The 19,228-nt window shown below is 38.1% G+C and overlaps 2 protein-coding genes across 2 annotated transcripts in view; both read left to right on the top strand.

Annotated features, from left to right (window-relative positions):
• The window catches only part of TLR3 (toll like receptor 3), a 37,090-nt gene extending 28,672 nt beyond the window's left edge, over positions 1 to 8,418 (top strand). The window contains exons 6-10 of the mRNA XM_026847033.1: positions 2,875 to 2,985; positions 4,328 to 4,460; positions 5,884 to 6,026; positions 7,960 to 8,085; positions 8,246 to 8,418. Coding sequence (XP_026702834.1) covers positions 2,875 to 2,949 — 75 coding nt within the window. The 3' untranslated portion in view covers positions 2,950 to 2,985; positions 4,328 to 4,460; positions 5,884 to 6,026; positions 7,960 to 8,085; positions 8,246 to 8,418. The remainder of the gene's footprint in view (positions 1 to 2,874; positions 2,986 to 4,327; positions 4,461 to 5,883; positions 6,027 to 7,959; positions 8,086 to 8,245) is intronic.
• A 10-nt stretch (positions 8,419 to 8,428) lies between these two features.
• On the top strand, positions 8,429 to 17,747 carry FAM149A (family with sequence similarity 149 member A). The gene is made up of 9 exons (XM_026847034.1): positions 8,429 to 8,586; positions 10,216 to 10,406; positions 11,845 to 11,996; positions 12,996 to 13,099; positions 13,317 to 13,544; positions 13,861 to 13,981; positions 15,021 to 15,149; positions 15,549 to 15,627; positions 16,459 to 17,747. The coding sequence occupies exons 1-9, from the start codon at positions 8,573 to 8,575 to the stop codon at positions 16,530 to 16,532; spliced, it is 1,092 nt and encodes a 363-aa protein (XP_026702835.1). The 5' UTR covers positions 8,429 to 8,572; the 3' UTR covers positions 16,533 to 17,747.
• Positions 17,748 to 19,228: the final 1,481 nt, after the last annotated feature.

Here is a 19,228-nt window from a genome sequence, read left to right as displayed (position 1 = left end):
TTTTTTTTTTTTTTTTTTTTTTTTTTTTTTTTAAAGCTATGTTTGGTGAGAATTCTTTAAATATCAGGGAAAAAATGCACAGTCGTTTTCCATACGCTTTTCTTAGCACACAGAATTTGGTTTGGTTATGAAACGTTTAAGTATAATTTGAATGCTGCTGTTTGAATGAGTATGGTGTATGAAACCTCTCATTATAGAAAAACAGTCTTTTAATTTTCAGGATTTTTAATGTTGCCTTTCTTCTTCTTTCCTAGTTGTTTTCTTCATGCTTATGAGCAGATGTACTTCCTCCTCTAAGGGAGGCTTTCAGCAAAATACATAGACACCAGAATTTATATACTGGAGCTAGAGATGGTCTAGTGTAAATCTGCAGCTGCCAGCCTGCACTCTGCCCTATCACCCCTGCTCTAGCAGATCGATGACTTGCACAGGGATAGTTCGGAGGAGAGCTCAATTAATTATCAGGGAAAATTCTTTATTCAACGGTCCAGCACCGCATAATGTTTTTACATCTGTAAAGGCGAGGGAGACTCTATTTGGGCAGAAAGATCCTAAATCGAGCCTTTATTGGCTGCCTGTTCAGAGACCAGAGGTGGGGGAGATGTGCACCCCTCCCGTTCAGGCTGACGCTTAATTTTGCGGGCGCCCTTTTGGTCGGGAGCGCCGGGCTGGGGCGGCTGAAGCGCGGGCGCGGCGGGGGGGGGACGGACGACAGAGCTGTCGTTTTGTACCGTCATCGCGCAACGCCTGCGACTGCGGAGGTTTCGGTTAGGGCTGGAGAGCCGTCGGGACCTGGCAGCTGCAGTCCCCGGCGCTCGCTTCCCAGCGCTGGCGGAGCGTGCGAGGCATGTGCTGCGAGAGGCTTGTCCTCTCGTTTTATTTTACTGCAGTCGTTTGCTGGCGCATCTTCTAACGGCATGTGCTCCCGGGACTCAGGAGAAGGAGTACCACTGCACCAGGTGCAGTGATGGGGCAGACACACTTCGTTGCTCCATCTCACATCATGTATTTGCCATTAAGTAATGCATGTGTTTTGTTTCACAGAGAAGGTCCATCAAATTTTATTGGTGGTATTTCTGTTTCTTTCACGTTTGTAAGTTCAGGTGTTTTTCAAAGACACAAACACAGTGCCTCCTCCCTAATCCCCACCAGGGATCTTTGAAAAGTCAGGAAGCCTTGTAGATACAGGAGATCAAATCAGTGTAGTCAGCTCAGATTGCCAGAAGTCACTGAAGTAAACGAAGCAGCTGGACTACAAGGGTAAAGAGTTCTTGCACAGGCAGATCACTGCAATAGGAAACAGAGGGCAGTGGGAATTGTTTTCCTCCTCCAGTAGTGTTTCATAGGGATCTATCCTGGGCAGTTCCAGCTAGCTGACCGGGTAAAGGGGTGAGCAGTGGAAATGAAAAGTCGTGGTGGTGATACTGAGCTGTGTAAATATGCTAAGGACAGGGTCAGCTATGAAAATAGTTGAGAAAGATGTTATAACATTTCCCGGGCAATAACATGGCAGATGAAATGTCAGGATGTGAACAGAGGGAACCAGCTTTCCCTGTAGAAGGTAGGCTTGACCTCACTGTTAGTACCTGGGAGATAGAGCTCGGTGTTATGACAAAATTAAGTTTTCACCAGACTGGACTGTATCACTTCTCGTAGGGTCTCTTGGTTCTGACAGTGGCTAAAAGCAGATGCCTAGGGAAGAGAGAGGAGGATTAGAGCAGGTGCATAGAGCTGCTTTCCACTGCTGTTGTCTCAGACTCCACGAATTTGCCATTCAGGGTCTATTCCTGATGAGAAGTTTAAACTTATGGTAGGTTTTTGGTGGCTTTATTAGTCAAGGCATAAGGACTGGCATGTGTGATGTGGCTCGTCTCGGTGGAGCGTTAGATTTTGACATACGCATCTTTTTAAAACTGCATAAAGGCAAGAAAGGATTGGGAAAAGGTAGAGTAGGGCCAATCTACAGTTCTTGGCTAAGGAAATCAAGGAAACTCTTAAGCTGTTAGCTGTTTCCTTACAGTTACTCATTCACAAATGTACTTTGTTGCAATCATGTTGCTATGACCTGATTATGACCTGAGGATTATGAGAGATGAAAATAGGAACTTCCACAGTTGAAGTAATCTGTTGCTCTCGAAGTGTTTTGAGGAACACTTTGACACATTTTCAGAATACATTTTGAAGAGGTTTTGAAGTTTGAACATGTGTTCAGGTATTTGGAGTACCAAAAAAGACAAGTTCTAGTGTCTCTTATGCTGGAAAGGCATTTAGAAAGTTTGTGGCTTGGTTTTTAATACAGTGTTAAGGAATCTTTGGTACTGGAGGAACTAGCGCTTTGTGGCCTGTAAATGTATTGAGGGTTTGCCCACGTTTCCTGATGTACTGATGTCTTGTTTCACTTAAAAACAGCCAAGCTAAGAGCTTGTTTTTTTAGTAAAGCCCACTGTTTTCTTGGCACCATATCTGTAGCTTCTTATGTAGAGACATGTCTGAGAAAATGGGCTCGATGTTAATGATTGAACAGAAGCACATAACTGAATAACTACTGTGTGGACAATGACTGGTTTGTGCCTTTGCTCTATTCCTGCAATAGTGACGTGCTGTTTTGTTTGTGTGCACTGTGCAAATTTTAAAGTGCAAAACTGAAGGAGAATGCCTATAAGTTTCAAATTATATGTACATTATTCTGAAGAATATTTATGTAAACATGGTAAATAAAAAATATTTTAAAATAAGGTAGTTTGCTTCAAGCAAGTGTTTGTGTTGGTGGATAGGAATGAAAAAATCAAGAGAGTTGCTGTCATCTTTTTTCTCCAGTAGAAGTGTGGGTTAACCTTACTAATATTATGGAATTGTGTGTTTCTGTATTTATAGGAAGGGACTGTCCAGAGGTTCCACAAATCAGTGTCTTTCTGGAAAAGGTGGAGACTCTCTTCCAGCAGTTTTTGAGAGAAATGTGCAGGAAGCCATCGACAATTACACCTGGTATGCATTCACTTCTGAAATGGTACTTCATCAAAGACTCTTGGCTTGAATAGTTATTTAAATATTGGTACTCATTTTCACTAGTCATGCTTCTAGTCATTCTCACGGATGACAACTATTAAGGAAGGAATTTAACTTCAGAGATTATTTGAATTTGCAGGCAAAACAGCACTTTAAATCATCTGAGATAGCTGTGTTCAGACTTCTGTATATGTCAGTTTATTTATCACTAAATTTATTTATAATTTATTAATTTATTCATAATTTATTCATAATTTATTCACAATTTACCCATTTATTCATTTATTAATTTATCGCTACAGGATTAAGCAAATATGTCTGTTATCTTTGCTTTCTGCAATTTACATGCTACTTTTATATGATATTTGTTGCTTAGAATATATTGCTGTTTTCTGCTTCTGACAGCTGCCTAATTCTCTTCATGTATAGAAATGTGCAGATTACACATAACACATAATTCATATGAATTGATCTAAACCATAGTTGAGAAGGTTTGAACTTTGTCTGATCTGTCATATGGGTTTACATATTTTTAAAGTACGTCGAAGGGCACTGATTAAGTCTAGAAGGGAAGTCAGACTTCATGGTTAAATGCAAATAATGCTCATCAGCATTACAGGTCAGTTAACTTTCAAGAGGTTTCATTCCAGTTGGTGCTGGTTAGGATTTGCCTGGCCTGTGTGTCTGACTGCCCTTGCTTTCACTGCATCCCAGGGCGTGTGGTAGCTGGCAGGGACCAGCTGGAGCTTTCTTAGAGCTGGAATCCTAGACCTCAGTGTTTAAAGTGCACCAGGTCTAACAGCATAAAAGACATTGTGTACAGATACGTCAACTCAATGCTATTTGAAACATTCGTTAGATGTTATGCTCAGTTTTGCATCATTTTCTTGTGATAGCTTCTAATAGACTTAAAGGAGGCCTGTGTTATCTTTAATGTGTAGTTTTGATGTGACCTTTAACTAAATTGGACAAAACAAAATAATTTAGAGGTGGAAATGCTTGGTACATGTGTGTGTATATATTCTAGAGTGGCCTTATAGTTGCAATTATATACAATATAAATAAATTATATATAAGATAAAAGCATAAGGCTGTAGAAAGAATCGCCTTTAAGACAGTAAATGGTACAAATAGGAGCATGTGGTCATTGCACTCCACGTACATTTGCAACTCTTCACACTGACTCTTAACAGCATGTCCTGAAAATCTTGCATCTAACAGGAATATGTATCGCTGTCCATTCATGTGATCAGTTGCGTTATTTTTAAAACGTTTATGCAGAAAATCGGTGTGTTCTTCATTGTAATTTGTCTTTTCACAGTGGAACGCTTTCATCACTTTCATCTAGTGATTGTACAACACCCACGGAGTTGAATAATTCTTGGTCTGGAATAAAGAGCTATACTACCGGTTTGTCTACTGAAAGAAGTTCAGTTTACTCCTGGAGGGATGATGTACGTCACAGAAACTTTTACAGTACACTTTATCTAAATATTGTACAACAGGTTAATTTTTACAGAAAACGGACATGCAGCACATGTCCTGTGGGGAATTCATTATAGCCTAATGAGTAAGTATACTAATAATTGAATATTTAAAAAATAGTTCCTGTTTGCAAGTTAATATCAGTGCAGCTGATGTGTAGCAAGGAAAACTGGAATAAAAATATGAAATAATGAAATTTTGGGAAAAAAGGTAGGTTTAGGTTTCTGAGTCCAAGAGAATGATAAAATATGTGTTTTCAAATACTGTATAATGCTGGAAGTGTCTAAATGGAACTATTCTCAATGTTTTGAGTCATAAAGTACATTCATGAGCATGCATGTAAATGTCCCAGCCTGAGTAAATATTTAGTTCTTCTCAGTTCTGTTTCATAGATGATGCAGATAGAGATTAAGTCTGTTAGGGGAGCTGACCTCTGAGGCGTGCCTAATGTAGTCTGGCAGCATTGAATAAATCCAAAAACATTGCAGTTGCTGCTGCTTTCATTTTAAAAAGCTGTCCGTGGCTGCTAGTGGTAGTTCTGCCATACCTTTTGCAAAACATCCTAACCTTTAGGGTACTGACCCCATCTGCCGCTGCCAGCCCTCTAGGAGAAAGCCTGACCCTGGATCATACAGTAACCTGGGTGATAGTTACATTCCTGTTCCTTTTCAGTGTGATCCCTTCTGTAGCGTGAAGTGTTTGGGGCACTCAGCAGGAATTGAACAGATACAATTTAGGCCCTGAGTATTGTAACTTTTTTTCTCTTTTTCAGACTGTCTAATGTAAGTGGCCAGATATCATTATAAACAGTGCCCCAGCTGAGGAACCCTCAGCTAAGTACTTGTGTCCATAAAATCAGGCTCTTCCCTGCTACTTCCATATGCCCCTGTGCTCACCTGTTTCTGATTTCACTGAGTTGTAGCTTTGGTGAAGAGGTGTGGAAGGCCATTTCTCACACTGAGGGCTGTTTCCTAACCACCAGACTATGTCAAGCAGCAGGAAGGTGGCCTCCTCTTTGCCCTCTTAGCTGTTTTACTCAGAAAGGAAAAGTGCTGCTCAAAAAAGTAGGGAGCTTGGTGCTGTGGGTCCCAGAGGTGCAGTGTGCATGCTTCACTCCATATTGGAGTAGGGAAGGGGGCAGGAGTCCAGACACCTTACAAGTAGGGTTTTCTATTGGCTAATCCTAGGCAGCTCGTTTCTTTCTGCTGTCTACCTGGGTTGTTGGTTTTGGGTTTGGTTTGGATTTTTTTTGCACTGTAGCATATAAACTGTGTGTCTGAAGATCCATTCCAAGATGCTCAGCCAAATCTGTCCCAATTGTCCTGTTCCGTAAATACTGTGGTTTTTAATATAAACATATATGCATATTTACAATTATTTTATAATATGTAGGAATTTGATAAAGCCAACACACAGAGAGTCCATCAGTTACTTTGGGAGATTGATGAAATGCTGTTTGAAGGAAAAGTGACCTCCCAAACTCAGAGCCTGCAGGCAGAATGTGCAGACTGGGTTGAACGATTTCCTCATATAAGGTAAGGAAATTTCTTACTGGTACTAGTTTTAACCAGTTATCACTCTAATTTAAATTTTTGGGATTCCCGTGTGTGAATTGCTCTTGATATATTATAGCAGTAACACTTTTGCATTCAGATCTGAATCTCTGGGACTGAACAGTGCCATAGTTAAGCAGTACATCAGGGTGATGGTGCAATAGCTGCCAGTGCTCTCTTTTACTTAATACAATGACTGCGGACAAAGATATTTTAGCAGGATGTAATGAGAAAATTATGCACCATTTTCATAATTACTTTTTCTAATTAAAGAATGCATCTTATAAAGAAACTTTTTTTTTTTAACTGTAATTGAAGTAATACTGTGAAGTTCAAGAAATTAAATGTTAATTCTTTTATTAATTCTCCTAAAAATAAATAAAAAAATGAAGGTGACAGCATGCTTCATACATACTGCATAGCCATAATGCCTTCCTAGGCTATGTAACTCAATGTAAAACAATGTGTGATACCAACCTGGCAGTAACTAGTTGAACAGATAGAAGGCTGCAGACATGATTATTGAAAATTATTTTACATAGGTGTGCAAAATGTCTAGGCAGCCTGATGACTCCTCCTTATAGTACAGGGGATAGAAGGTCAGCTGTGTTGTACTGTACTGCCTTCTTGAATGATGGCATTCTTAGTGACATGTGGTGACTCAGAGCTGTTCTATACATAGACCTGCATGTGTCTATCTTCTAGTTAATGGTTTGTTAACACCATTAAAAAGAATGCTGTCAGTAACTGCAGTATGCTTTCAATGCTTGTAGATAATTTGCAGAGGCTTGTTACTAGTAAATGTAAACTAAAATCAACTAACAAAGCTTGTCACACTTTGTTAGGAACAAGAGAATTATTAAATAAATCTGAGGCAATTTTCACTAGCATTAAACCATGCTTTGCCTTTTTTAGATACTGTAAAAATTAATAGAATATGCATAAAATGGAGACAGGATTTTGTGCTGTGTAATTAGTTCAAAATTTTAAGTCATTTTTCAAAGTATCTTCACTAGGTGGAATGTTTTTTAAGTGATTCCCTGTACTTACAATTTTTTGATTCAAATCTAATGCTGGCAATACTAAGCAAGCCTAAGAAGTTGAAAGCGAACTGAAGAAATCTGAGACCTCTGTGTCATTTGGTACTAAGGAATGTGGTACATCCTGTGGTTTAAAAAGAAAAAAAAGAAAGTTATTTTCAAGAATAAGCTTAAACTTTAAAACTCAGTTTGTGTTGACTAGCTACTCAGTTCTGGGATGCCAGATTTATTTCTGAGAGTTGTGCTTCAAAGAGCTTGCTGGCTGTCCTTTTTCTAATTTGTAGAACAGCTATGTTGGTACGTAAATACTTAGCTTAGCATGTGGGAATAAATATATTTGAGAACTGTCATCAATAAGGGAAAGATCAGATCTATTTAAAGAAAACTTTTTGTTCTTGGCTTACAAAATAATGGTTGGACTGGATGATCTTCAAGCTCCTTTCCAACCTAGATGATTCTGTGACTTCAGCTCACGTTGATGGATACTGGCATTGGATAAGTAAAGTCATAGCAGACATTATTTGTCTTTTGCATCTGTTTTTAAACATTTCTTATGGAGTTTTGATAAGAAAGGAAGTGTGTTTGCTTTATCTGCCATTAGAACAATCTAAAAAGTTTGACTATTTTCTCTTAAAAATGATAAGCTAGTATGTCATCTTGCATAAATCAAATTAACTTTAATGACTTAAATACTAGGCAATGTTAATGTATTACACAAGGCCCTGGCCCCTCCATATTGAAAATTTGCTTTTTCAAAGTGAATGTAATGTGTGCTTTTGTATTGCCTACTGTTTGCAAGTATTTGTATTCTTGATATTTGCATATGGAGTTGGTTTCCATCTAAGGTACTGCTCACTCTCTCCTTTTTTATTCAGGGTTCTAGGAAAGCAGCTCCTATTGCCAAAGGATGAAGGCTTTCAGCATTTTCAGAGCAGAAGTGACACCTGTGTGGGTACCAAGTGTTTACCTGGCCTCGGTGAATGTACTAATAATATAAAAGAGTATGTTAATATTTTTAAGTTTTCTTTTTGGTGTTCCCTCTTCAAAAATATGTACAAATACTACTTTCATATTACTGAAACATTTCAATATAATTAAATATGCACTTTCTTTTTTCTTTGTGTATTTAATTCTCATTTTGTTGATATTTTTTTTCTTCAGGCTCTGCATTTCAGGCTCTAAACTGATCCCAACAGCATCTCCAATACATAAATCACTAGATTCAAGTTCCACTAGGATTTCTGCCCCTGACTCATCCATGTATTCATTCCTGGAAGAGGAAATCTATGATGTGGATGGAAAAATAGAAGAATATTTTGCCTTTGACAACAAGGAGCTGTAAATAACAGATATATGTATTTTTGAAGAATATAATGAACAATTGTCAGTGAACCCAGTTGGGCTTCATAAACTGCATTTCTTTTCTGTAAAATACAGTTCCTTCTGTCCCTGTGTTTGGTAGCACAGTGGTCAGAGCACTCACTGGGCATGTGGAAGATTAGGTATGTGTTTCTAGTGGTTCAAAACTCACATCTCCCATATTAGAGGAATGTGTCTTAACCACTAGTTTTTTCAAAGTGTTTTGTGCATGGAGATTCAATACAATGAATATTTAATTTTGAGGTAGGCTTTAGAATGAAGGAATCTCTTCTCTCCAGGTGAGTGCCTTGACCACCAAGCTTGTTTAGGGTCATTGCAATGTATGTGTTCTCCTTGCGTGCCCTAATGAATCTTAAATTCTGTCTGTGCAGTGTATAACAGCTTTGTGAGGAGAAGTGCAGGATATAACCTGCATTTAGAGCACCCTGGTGAGTGACATGAGTCATACAGCTGTCTTGACAGTGCAACCTAGGTTTCCTGTGAGCCAGTTGAATATTTCAGCAGCGTAGGCTACTGGGTGGATGAAAGACCACAATGTGCTGTTTTATAAAATGCCTCTATGAGGGGGAAGCTTTGGTAGGACTAGTGGGGAACAAAGCATAGCTTTTTGTGCTAAAGCTTGCTGCACCTACAGGAAGACGACATGATTGTTGTGTAAAACTGAGGACCCAGACTGAGACCCTTTCAGTCCTGTTTCTGAAAGAAAGAGCCTGGGTAACTGCCTGTTTGGAAAGGGTTTTTGTTTAAGAATCCTCTTAGGATTCTTCTCTTTGTTTTGCTAAGTAAGCAAACTTCATTTGTGAGAGAGACTTGACTGAAGGTGCATTTCTCTCCTTTGTGCCTCCTCAATATGTTGTTTCTTGTTTCCTTCAATTCTGAAATACCTTGTTCCCCGTAACTAAAACATTAGATGTTACAAAGCCTGATAGGAAAATAGCTTGGTCATTTTGTGAGTAGGACCATTCAGCCAAATCTCAGTTATAGTTAAGAAGTTTGCCGTCCAGTCTGAGGGGGAAGTGAAAAAGTGACTGAAAAGAGAAGGGGGTGTAGTAGAAACCAGTATGAATTTGGGATCATCCTTGTAATCTCAAAAAAAAATTGCATTTCCTTAGAAAGAAATATTGTGGTATTAAAAAGAGAAAAAGGTTAAAACTTTCTTTGAGAGATATATTAGAAAACCAAGGTAGAAAATGTTGCTGTACAGTGCTTCCCTAGGTAGGCAGAATCAAAAAAAAAAAACGTAATGGAAGGGAAGGAGGTGAGTGTAAGTCTATGGACTCTGCTATTGTTAGGCTGCAGAAATTGTTTGAAGTTGTTTGTCTTTGATCAGTGGTGAAGTGTTGCAGATGTGTGCAGGTACACAGGACATGATAAAAAAAGTTCTAATTGATAGTCCTCCTGCCAAATACAAGACAATAGTTCCCTTGTGTTATGGTAAAAAGCATAGGATTTAGCTGTTACTTAAATGCCACATATAAAGCTGTTCCTTCTAGAGCTGCAGATCTTACTGTTATAATGCCCTGACTACTGGATTTTTAAATTTTTTACCTTCAAGCAAGAGAAATCATTAAAAGTGTTCAATAGGCTCTGTTCCCATAGGTGATCTATATGTTTGAATTTGAAATTTTTGTGATCTACAGCTGACTGACTTTTTTTCTGTATGTATGTTTCTATTGATTTGATACATTAGAAGGAGGAGAAAAAAAAGTCAAAACCCATGGGAATTCATTTGAATTTGCTTCCTTTATTAGCGATGATGAGAGTTGGGAACAAAAGAAAAGGCATCTTGCTGAGAAGAGGAGTAAGCGTGGCATTCCTCCTGTTTCTCCTAATGCCTGTATCAAAGATGCTGTGGCTTCTGAAGTATTCGATCATATGTGGAACAATGTAATTGGAATATTGGAGGAACTGATTAAAAAAAATTGGGAAACTAGTATCACAGGTATTTGGTATTTTCAGATATGGTATTTACTGAATATACCTAAGAAAAGTGATTTGCCCCTTAGATAAAGCTTGGGAAATCCAGGTGTTTTAAGATAACATGTTGATAGCACCATGCTAATGAGATATGTAGTGCATTGCAACAGGTGTACGTGCACATGCATGCATGCACCTAAAATAAAAACATTCCTACTAATTTAAAAAAAAAAAAAAAAAAAAAAAAAAAAGAAGAATACTGACTGAAAGATCTTCATTACAGGAGAGCATGTTTAAAAAACCCCCAACCTTAATCACTGGCTTGAGATGCAAATTGATGCTGCTAGCAGGGGATCACTGACAACCTGGTTTAAATCTGGAATTTAGGAATCAAAGTCTCCTAGTCCTCATTGTTGGAGCTATGTAATAAAAAGAACCCTTAGGTAGTCAGATTGTTAAAGCAAGATAGACAGACTTGCTGACAGTACAGGAGTTAATGAATTTAATATAGGATGAAAAAATGGTGATGCATGTTACTTTATTTTATGTTTTCATATTCTACCAGAGTGTAGTGAGGAAAAGCTAAAGCTAGGAAAATTAACTAGAAGTGAAATTCTATTTAGAGTGCATGTGTTTTCTTTGGAGGCTGAGAGAAATCTCAGTTCTTCTTTCAATGTATTTTAAAAGGACAGTAACAGATTTAAAAGGACAGTAACAGAAGAGTACTTGGGGTTGTGTTTTGGAAATTCCCTCAAATGTAAGGTACACTCAACCTCAAATGTAAGTACAACAAAGTAAGAAATGGCAAAATTTCTCAGAATACTTGCAGCATCAGAACTTAACATTTCAGGTGTTACTGAAATATAAAAGGGTTTTTCACACTACAGGTGGATTGTTTAGCTCAATATTACAGTTTAGGGAGGATAGCTTAGCAGTCTTATGATAGGTGTGCTCTTTTATCTTGATGAAGGGCATAACTAGCTAACCAAAGTATTTCAACTAGGAATGTAAAAGAATTTTGGTTTATAATAGAAATAAGTTGGTAATATATACTCAAAATAAAAGTATGTGTAGCTGCTGTCAGGCAAGGATAGGATCAATAGGCCTTTTTTCAAAATACAGATTTTTTTTTCTGCTTAAAAAAAATAATCTTTGCGAGTTTTTAAATAACATTCCAGGAGTCTTAGCAGTATTTTCTTAAACAAACGCCCCCCTCCAGCTCTACCTATACAGACCAATTTGCTTGTTGATTTCAGAGAAAGTATAAACAAATGAGAATGCTTTCACAAAAGCATCATTTATGGTAGATTTTTAAATAGCATGGAAACTTAAAACTATATGAAAGTCTTTATTTATTGTGAAGTATAATATTGTTTGAATTTCAACAAATGATGGCTGGTAAACATACAAAATACCTCTTACTCCCTCTACTTTTTTTTTTTGTTTTTTTTTCTGTTGTGCAGAGTGTGACAAACATGTGGAAAAACTGAAAGCTGTTACAGGAAAACTGCCTCAGTTGCCTGTTCATATTACAGCAGATGCTGGGAGCGTTCCTCTTTCCAGAGGTTCTGAAGCACGAAGTGTATCTTTTGGGTCTCATTTTCTTTCCTCGCAGGTAAAAATAACTTTCTGTCAAATGGTGTTCTTTGTTCTGCTAAGCTTGGACAGAGTCCTCATTGAAGCTGCAAAAAGCTCTTTTTTTTTTTTTTTTTTTTTTTTTTTTTTTTTTTCTTATTTTAAACCAATTAGGTATGCTTAAAATAAGTAATCTGATTTAAGATGAAGGGCCATTAAATATGCATTTCTTGTTTACTATCACTCACTTCTCTTTGGTGATTCTTAAAGGTGCTTTTTACCGCTAAAATATTGCTGAGGTTAGTTTCCAGGAAAACACGTGTTGGACTATATTCTGCCCTTAGAAAATGCAGTACACCTTACCTGGTTTTGTGGAAGCTCATGTTTGTATTAATAAAATGCCCTTTTTTGTTCTGCTTGCTGTCTCCTCCCTCTGTACCCTGCCTCCTGTTTTGCACGTTCTTTTCATTTTTAGCCACTGCTTCTGGTTTTTTTTTGTTTGTTTTGTTTTGGTTTGGTTTTTTTTTAATTTTTTTTTTTTTATTATTTACCCGTGTCTCCCTGTTCAGTTCAAGCGACTTCATTCTATTCTGCCTGCTTTTTTTTCCATGCTTTTTAGGCAGTGAGATGAGAAATAGAAGAGAGCACAGCAGTCTCAGTGCTCTCCATTGGTGTACTTGGTTCTATAAGTAAAATGCTTAGATAAGTTAAGTAATGCCCAGGTTCTGTGCCCCTGGGCTGGACTATGCTGTGGGAAAGTGGAAACTTCAGAGAACAGAACTCCAGCTTCAACTGAAACTTACATTGCAAACTGAGTTGCAGTTCAGTAACTAAATACTACCCAAATTCTGTTTGTAAGAATCTGTTTAAAATAAGGAAAATAACATATTTGGCCCCATCTACTACTGAGAATTCTGCTGAATCATCTTAACAGAAGCTTTTCTAAGAAACAAGTAAAATATCTCCTAACTATGTGCTTTTTGAGGTCTTTCTTCAAAAAAAACCCTAAAGATTGATACATATTTGTTGCTTTTACTAGATTCACCGTTTCTCCAGCAACTTCTGTAGTGATTTGAATGGTGTGATGACAATTCAAGCAAAACCGCTTCAACAAAGGCATGTTGCCACAGTAGAAAAAATACAGTAAGTATTGGTATTGACATTTTCAAAATGAAGCATAATTCATATTATATGAAAGATAATTTGCAATTGCAAAAAGGCAATAAGAATGCAGTTATCTCCTTCGTGTGTATCACTGATGTGATAATGATTTATAGAGGTTGCAAAGATATTCTGTTAAGAAATCCTTTTTTTTTCTTCATCCTCATTCCCTATCTTGTTCTCCTTCCTTTTTGCCTAGGAATGAGCAAGAAGACAAACAGCCTAGCATTGACTCCAATGTTCCAAATTCAGTGCACGCTAGGTTGGGGAGAATTGCTGATAACAGTGTTCTCTCATCATCTCGGGTACTCCTGGCACCTTCTAGGAAGCTACCAAGCCATCGTAGGTTACCTTCTCTTACTTCTGACCAGCTCTCCTCAAAAGCTCCTAATATATACAGTGATGAAATCCTTAGGGGGACTAAATTGTGAGTTTTTTCATTTTATTCTTTGCTTTCCTCAGAACTTTACTGAAATTTCACCAGTGAAGAAGTTTGCAGAATACTTGAGAAATAACCTGACATTTATTATTGGCTCTAGAATTCAGAGAGAAAAAGAAAGCAAGCAGAACTGTGTTTTTTGAGGAGAGGCAATTGTTTTATTTTTTTGTCGCTATATTAGCTGATACTACTTTTTGTAGCTGAGCTCTATAAAGAAATGTACTGCTTAATAATTACATATTGTTTCAGTGAAGAAGTCTTTAATGTGAATTTTCCTAAAAGAGGAACCCTTAAAATTCTGTAGGGGTGCCAGCTTGGTTTGTTTATCTTCTGCTCGTGCACCTACCACCCGGAATAAGTTACCACCAATAAACTCGGACGCTGTTGAACAATATCTTTCAGTACCTCGATTACAACAGAGCTCTGTAAGTTATATTCATTTTGTATTGGTGAAGAATTTCAACCTATTTGAAAATAAATTGCTCTGTGTCACTGGTTGAAATGAGCAGTTTTACAATTTGTGTTGGTTTGTATTTAATACATGGTCTTAACATGCTAATGTGTGTTACGTTGGGGGTACCATGAGAATGCAAGACCTCAGGTCACAGAGGTGGAAAGACTTTTTCTCTGACAACACAAACATCTGTTGTTTGGGTTTGTTTTTTTTTTTAAAAAAAAGAAAGCCAACAGAGAAAAACAGCCAATCAGATAGTAAACTTGCATTTATATGCATCTGGATTTAAATAGCTCTTTTCAGTGTCATATGAATGTTAGGTTAGAAGAAGTAGAAAATTATGCTGAATGAGGTAGAAAAGGATGAGGGGTAACAATTTTAAACTGAAAGAGGGCAGATTTAGATTACATATAAGGAAGAAATCCTTTACTGTGAGGATGGTGAGACACTGGAACAGGTTGTGGCTGCCCCCTCACTGGCAGTGTTCAAGGCCAGGCTGGACGGGGCTTTGAGCAACCTGGACTAGTGGAAGGTGTCCCTGCCCATGGCAGGGGGGCTGGAACTAGATGATTTTTAAGATCCCTTCCAACCTAAACCATTCCATAATTCTATACTGACTGAAAAAAAACCCAAAACAATCTAACCAAACAAATTATTGATACTGGCCTATTTTTGAAGTATACGGAATAAATCACTAGAATGAAAGTAAATTGACATGTTGATATGATTTTGCTGAATAATACTTTGAATTAAGAACATGTAAAGTCTTTTTTTTTTTTTAATTTAATATAAGCCTTTGGGGATTATAGACTAACATTAGGGAATGGTCTCAAATCTGTTTGAAATCATGAGTACCCTTAATATTACCTTAAATCAGTGCTTGTAGTGAGTGAAAACGTAGTTTTCTTCTTTTCTCCTTCCCTTGTGTTTTTTTGTATGGCAACGGAAGAATTACTATTCTAACCTATTCAATTACTGCATTCTCTCAATGCTCTTTTTAATTCTCTCAGCTTCGAGGACGATATGCTCATAGCAGAGTGTCAAGTGCAGTGCCTGGCAGTACAGAGCAACGGCCACTCAGAGAAAGAACTGTTATTATTGATCAGTTTTCAAGGCCGAACACAACTCATACATTTAGGGTATGTTACAATGCAAGTAGGGATATGGAAAAGTGCAGAAGTTTCCATTCATGCCCAGTGTTGGTCTACAGAAGGTCTCATTTACTGGGTCTCTCCTGATTTCTGCCGTACAGTGATTCTTGCTGCCTGTAGAGAGAAGCATGGTAAAAAACTTTGGGAGGGTGTGGGACCTTGAGAAACAGGAGTAGTGTATGAGGAAGAGATTTTTCTCAAGTCTGATGCCTCAAGCAGTTCCTTTGAGGGTATCTACGCACTAGAATTGTGCAGGTTTAGTACTGCTTGGAGCTTTGCAGCTTGGTAGGACTCACCCTGCTGGACTAGATTGTAAAAGCTGTAACCAAACCATTTGAGTAGATAAGCATACTATACTAGCTAATAGTATGTCTTTATTTTTTACAGACAGACACAGCTCAGAAGAGATCACTGACTCCCATGGATTTTGCTAACCACAGAGCCACAGGTCAAGGATTTTTAATAGGTAGGCAAAGAAGGAACCACTTGGAAGGCAAAAGACCAACAAAACCTATTAACCCATACGTAGTACAGTTAAGAAGTGCTCAGGAGGAGCCATTTTGGCATAAAAGAACAGCAGGTGTGATTGGCAGAATCTTTTGAGTTTGGTTTTGAAGTTTCTTCTCACTTGGTCTGAGATAGCCCTAACCCTGACTGTTAGGAATCCTGCAAAGCTGCTTTTTGTTGTTACAACATGGAAGGAAAAGGATTCCCTGTCATCTTATTTTTTTTTTTTTTTTTAAATATTCCAGCATATTTACCATTATGGCAAGGGTATGTGGTGTACAGGCTAGATGTTTTGCAGCTACTAGAGTAGCAACACAGATAAAAGTTTTTGAAGTGTTTCATGGCATAAATTTTATTTTAGACCCCATATAAATTCACCAAATTAGTTTACTTTTTATGTGGGGAAAAATAAAATCAAAAATGTGCATTTTTAACATAGGTATAAAGCTCTCTTAAATAAATTAGAAAGTCAATATTGATTTTAACAACTATGCCTTCTATTTATAACACTGCAAAAGAGAGCAGCCTAATGTGGCTTATTTAGTTCTGTTACAGTACAGCTGACTAGTTCCTGGGATATTTGAGTGCTTGTACATAACCTTTATTTATTTGTAAGTTCCTTGAGTTTAAATAATTATATGATTGGCATGAGGATATAAAAGGTAATGTAAGAATAAGGGCAGATTAGCAAACATTGATCTGAGCTGGCTGATGAAAGTAACTCATATGTGATCTTGGAGTGTCTTTCAGATTCTACCACAAGTAACAAACAAAGTTTTCTCTCTTCTAGGCTCACAGCATTACTACAGATCCTTTCAGAGAAATCCTCCAACCTCAAGAAAGAGATTTCAGATTGCTTCTTAACCTAGTTCAGGAAGAAACAGAAACCTCCTGCACTGAGTGGAAGACTGAAGCACTAAATTTGTCAGCTTGTATCTTGTGTAGCAAAGAACATGTGCAGTATGCTGGATTCTGCTGAGCCTTGCAATCCTCAGGATGCCTTCATTGCCTTCTTTTAAAGTTGTCTGACCAGGGGTTAGATTAAAAATTAGAGAAAAATGAAATAAATGGTTGAGGTGTCTGCTCTGTTTGCAATATCAAGATGCTCCTGCACTTGCTACCTATAGAAGCAAATAAGTTATGTTCAGGCCATGAAGTTCTGTTCCCACTTTTTCATATTTCCTCAGTGTTAAAGATATTCTAGTCTGTCCAAACATCAGTCATGTATAAAATTTATACTTTTAAACAAATTTGTGGTATCTTGTCTTTAACTGCTTTTTTAATATTTCTCCATTTTTCAGTCTGTCTGCTTACTGCAGTTTCTCTCCTATAAATATTGTCTGTCCCTACATTTTCTTCTTCCTATAATTCTTTTGAGATGGAATTAATTCTGCATCTACTTATACTCTGCTAATCATCAGTAACTATGGGAACTGCTGGGATAAACTTTGTTTACAGGAAGTAATGTTTTCCCTGCCAGGCCAAACGTGTTCATAGATGCTGGGCAACTGGACCTGCATGCTGACAAGTCGGTAAGACCATTCCAACTTCTTGAGATTTCTTATAAAACATTGCCTGTTATTGTACAAATTAATAATATTTTGAAATACCTGAGCCTTCAAAGTTTTAACATGAAAATATGTAGTTAAGTGATGAAAGCATTATTTCATACATCTTTGTGTAGACCCAAATGGAAAGATCAAAGAGGAGATTGGGATTGCATTTTGCCCAGAGATCAGAGCCCTGACTAGTAGTACTATGTGCATTCACAGTCAGGGGTTCCTCCTTCCATCAGAGAGACAGGTTTAAATAGATGTTGTTGAAGACCTGTTGAAGAGGAAAGAGAGGAGGAGAAAAACTTAATTATTTGCCCCGATTGTGAAGTTAAGAATAGAATCAGTTTCTCCTAGTTGGAAACTAACACCAGTTCTCACTTCTTTTTATGATTATTCAAGGATTGGTAATCCAGGATAAAGCTTTTGTAATATGTATTTTCTATCTGCACTGTTAATCAGATTTCTGGTTTTTGTAAATGCTCATCAAGCACTGTGTTCTTTTGAGTAAATGACAACGTTTTTAAACTTTCCTTGCTTAGCATTTTTCTTCTTTGGCTACACTAAGTTTACTCACTGGTGATACTATGATATTGTATCTGAGAAAGCAGAAGGCTTTTGCTTTGGAGTTGCAGGTTGATTTCATACAGTTGTAGGTCAGTTTGATGCAGTTTCTTCAGAAATCTCAGGTCAAAGATGTCATAATATTCAAAATTCACATTTAAGTCTTCTTCAGAGGTGTGTCCAAAATATACTTTTGCTCTCATGAGTGCTCCCCCCTGTACTATATGGACAAATGATAGTAAAATGTGTCCCTTACCATCTTGTGGCACTTCATGGCAACCTCGGACCTACATTGTGGACTAAATGAAAAGATGAGTACGTGCTGGTTTGGTTCTGTAACAGCAGAAGTGGGAATCACAGAGTGAAGAGTCGTTCGTCAGATGGTACTTGATGAAGGAGAGAAGATTGCTGCTCTCTGAAGTGATGGAGCTCAGTTGCTGGATTTTGCATAGAGAGAAGAGCAGAGCAACAAGCATCTGTTTCTGCAGCTTAAAAAGAAAGAAAAGATCTGCTAATTACTAGAGCAGCAATGGAATGCACCCAGGTGGCAGAGGAGAGGGAAGAGGGCTGTTTGAGGGCTACTGGAAGTATTTTAACACTCTTCCGTTTTGGTCAGTTTTGGGGCACTTGACAGAATCATGGGCCATTTTACAATCTGATAATCATCATATCATATAGAACTGTAGAATACCAGGTTGGAAGGGACCTCAAGGATCATGTGGTACAAGCTTTCTTGGCAAAAGCACAGTATAGACAAGATGGCCCAACACCCTGTCCAGCTGAATCCTAAAAGTGTCCAGTGTTGGGCAATCCACCACTTCCCTGGGGAGATTATTCCAAAGACTGATTGTTCTCATTGTGAAAAATTTTCCTTTCGTGTCTGGTCAGAATCTCCCCAGAAGTAACTTGTACACTTCACCCCTCCTCTTTTCCATGTGACTCCTTGTAAAAAGGGAGTCTCCATCATCTTTGTAGCCACCCTTGAAATACTGGAATATAGTGATGACGTCTCCCCTAAGACTTCTCAAGGCTGAACAAACCAATTCTCTCAGCCTTTCCTCACATGTCAGGCTTCCCAGTCTCTTGATCATCTTTGTGGCCCTCCTCTGGACCCCCTCCAGCCTGTCCACATCTTTTTTGTATGGCGGGAACAAAACTGAACACTACTCCAGGTGCGGGCTGACAAGTGCTCCTGACAAGCATCCCCTGACAGTGGGATGACAACTTCTTTATCTCTGCTGGTGATGCCCTTGTTGATGCAGCCCAGCATCCCGTTGGCTTTGTCACAGCAGCAGCACGCTGTTCACTCACACTGAGCTTGTTGTCCACCAGGACACCCAGATCTCTTTCCACAGAGCTGCTCTCCAGCCACATAGGAGCACAGCACAGGCTGGGATCTGGATTATGTTTTCCCAGGTGCAGGACCTTACACTTGTCTTTGCT

Source organism: Athene cunicularia, assembly GCF_003259725.1.
Source record: "Athene cunicularia isolate RWA chromosome 4 unlocalized genomic scaffold, athCun1 chr4_part1, whole genome shotgun sequence".
Taxonomy (NCBI): Eukaryota; Metazoa; Chordata; class Aves; order Strigiformes; family Strigidae; genus Athene; species Athene cunicularia.
Note: the sequence above shows the minus strand (reverse complement) of the source record. Positions and strands in the feature narration are given on the sequence as shown.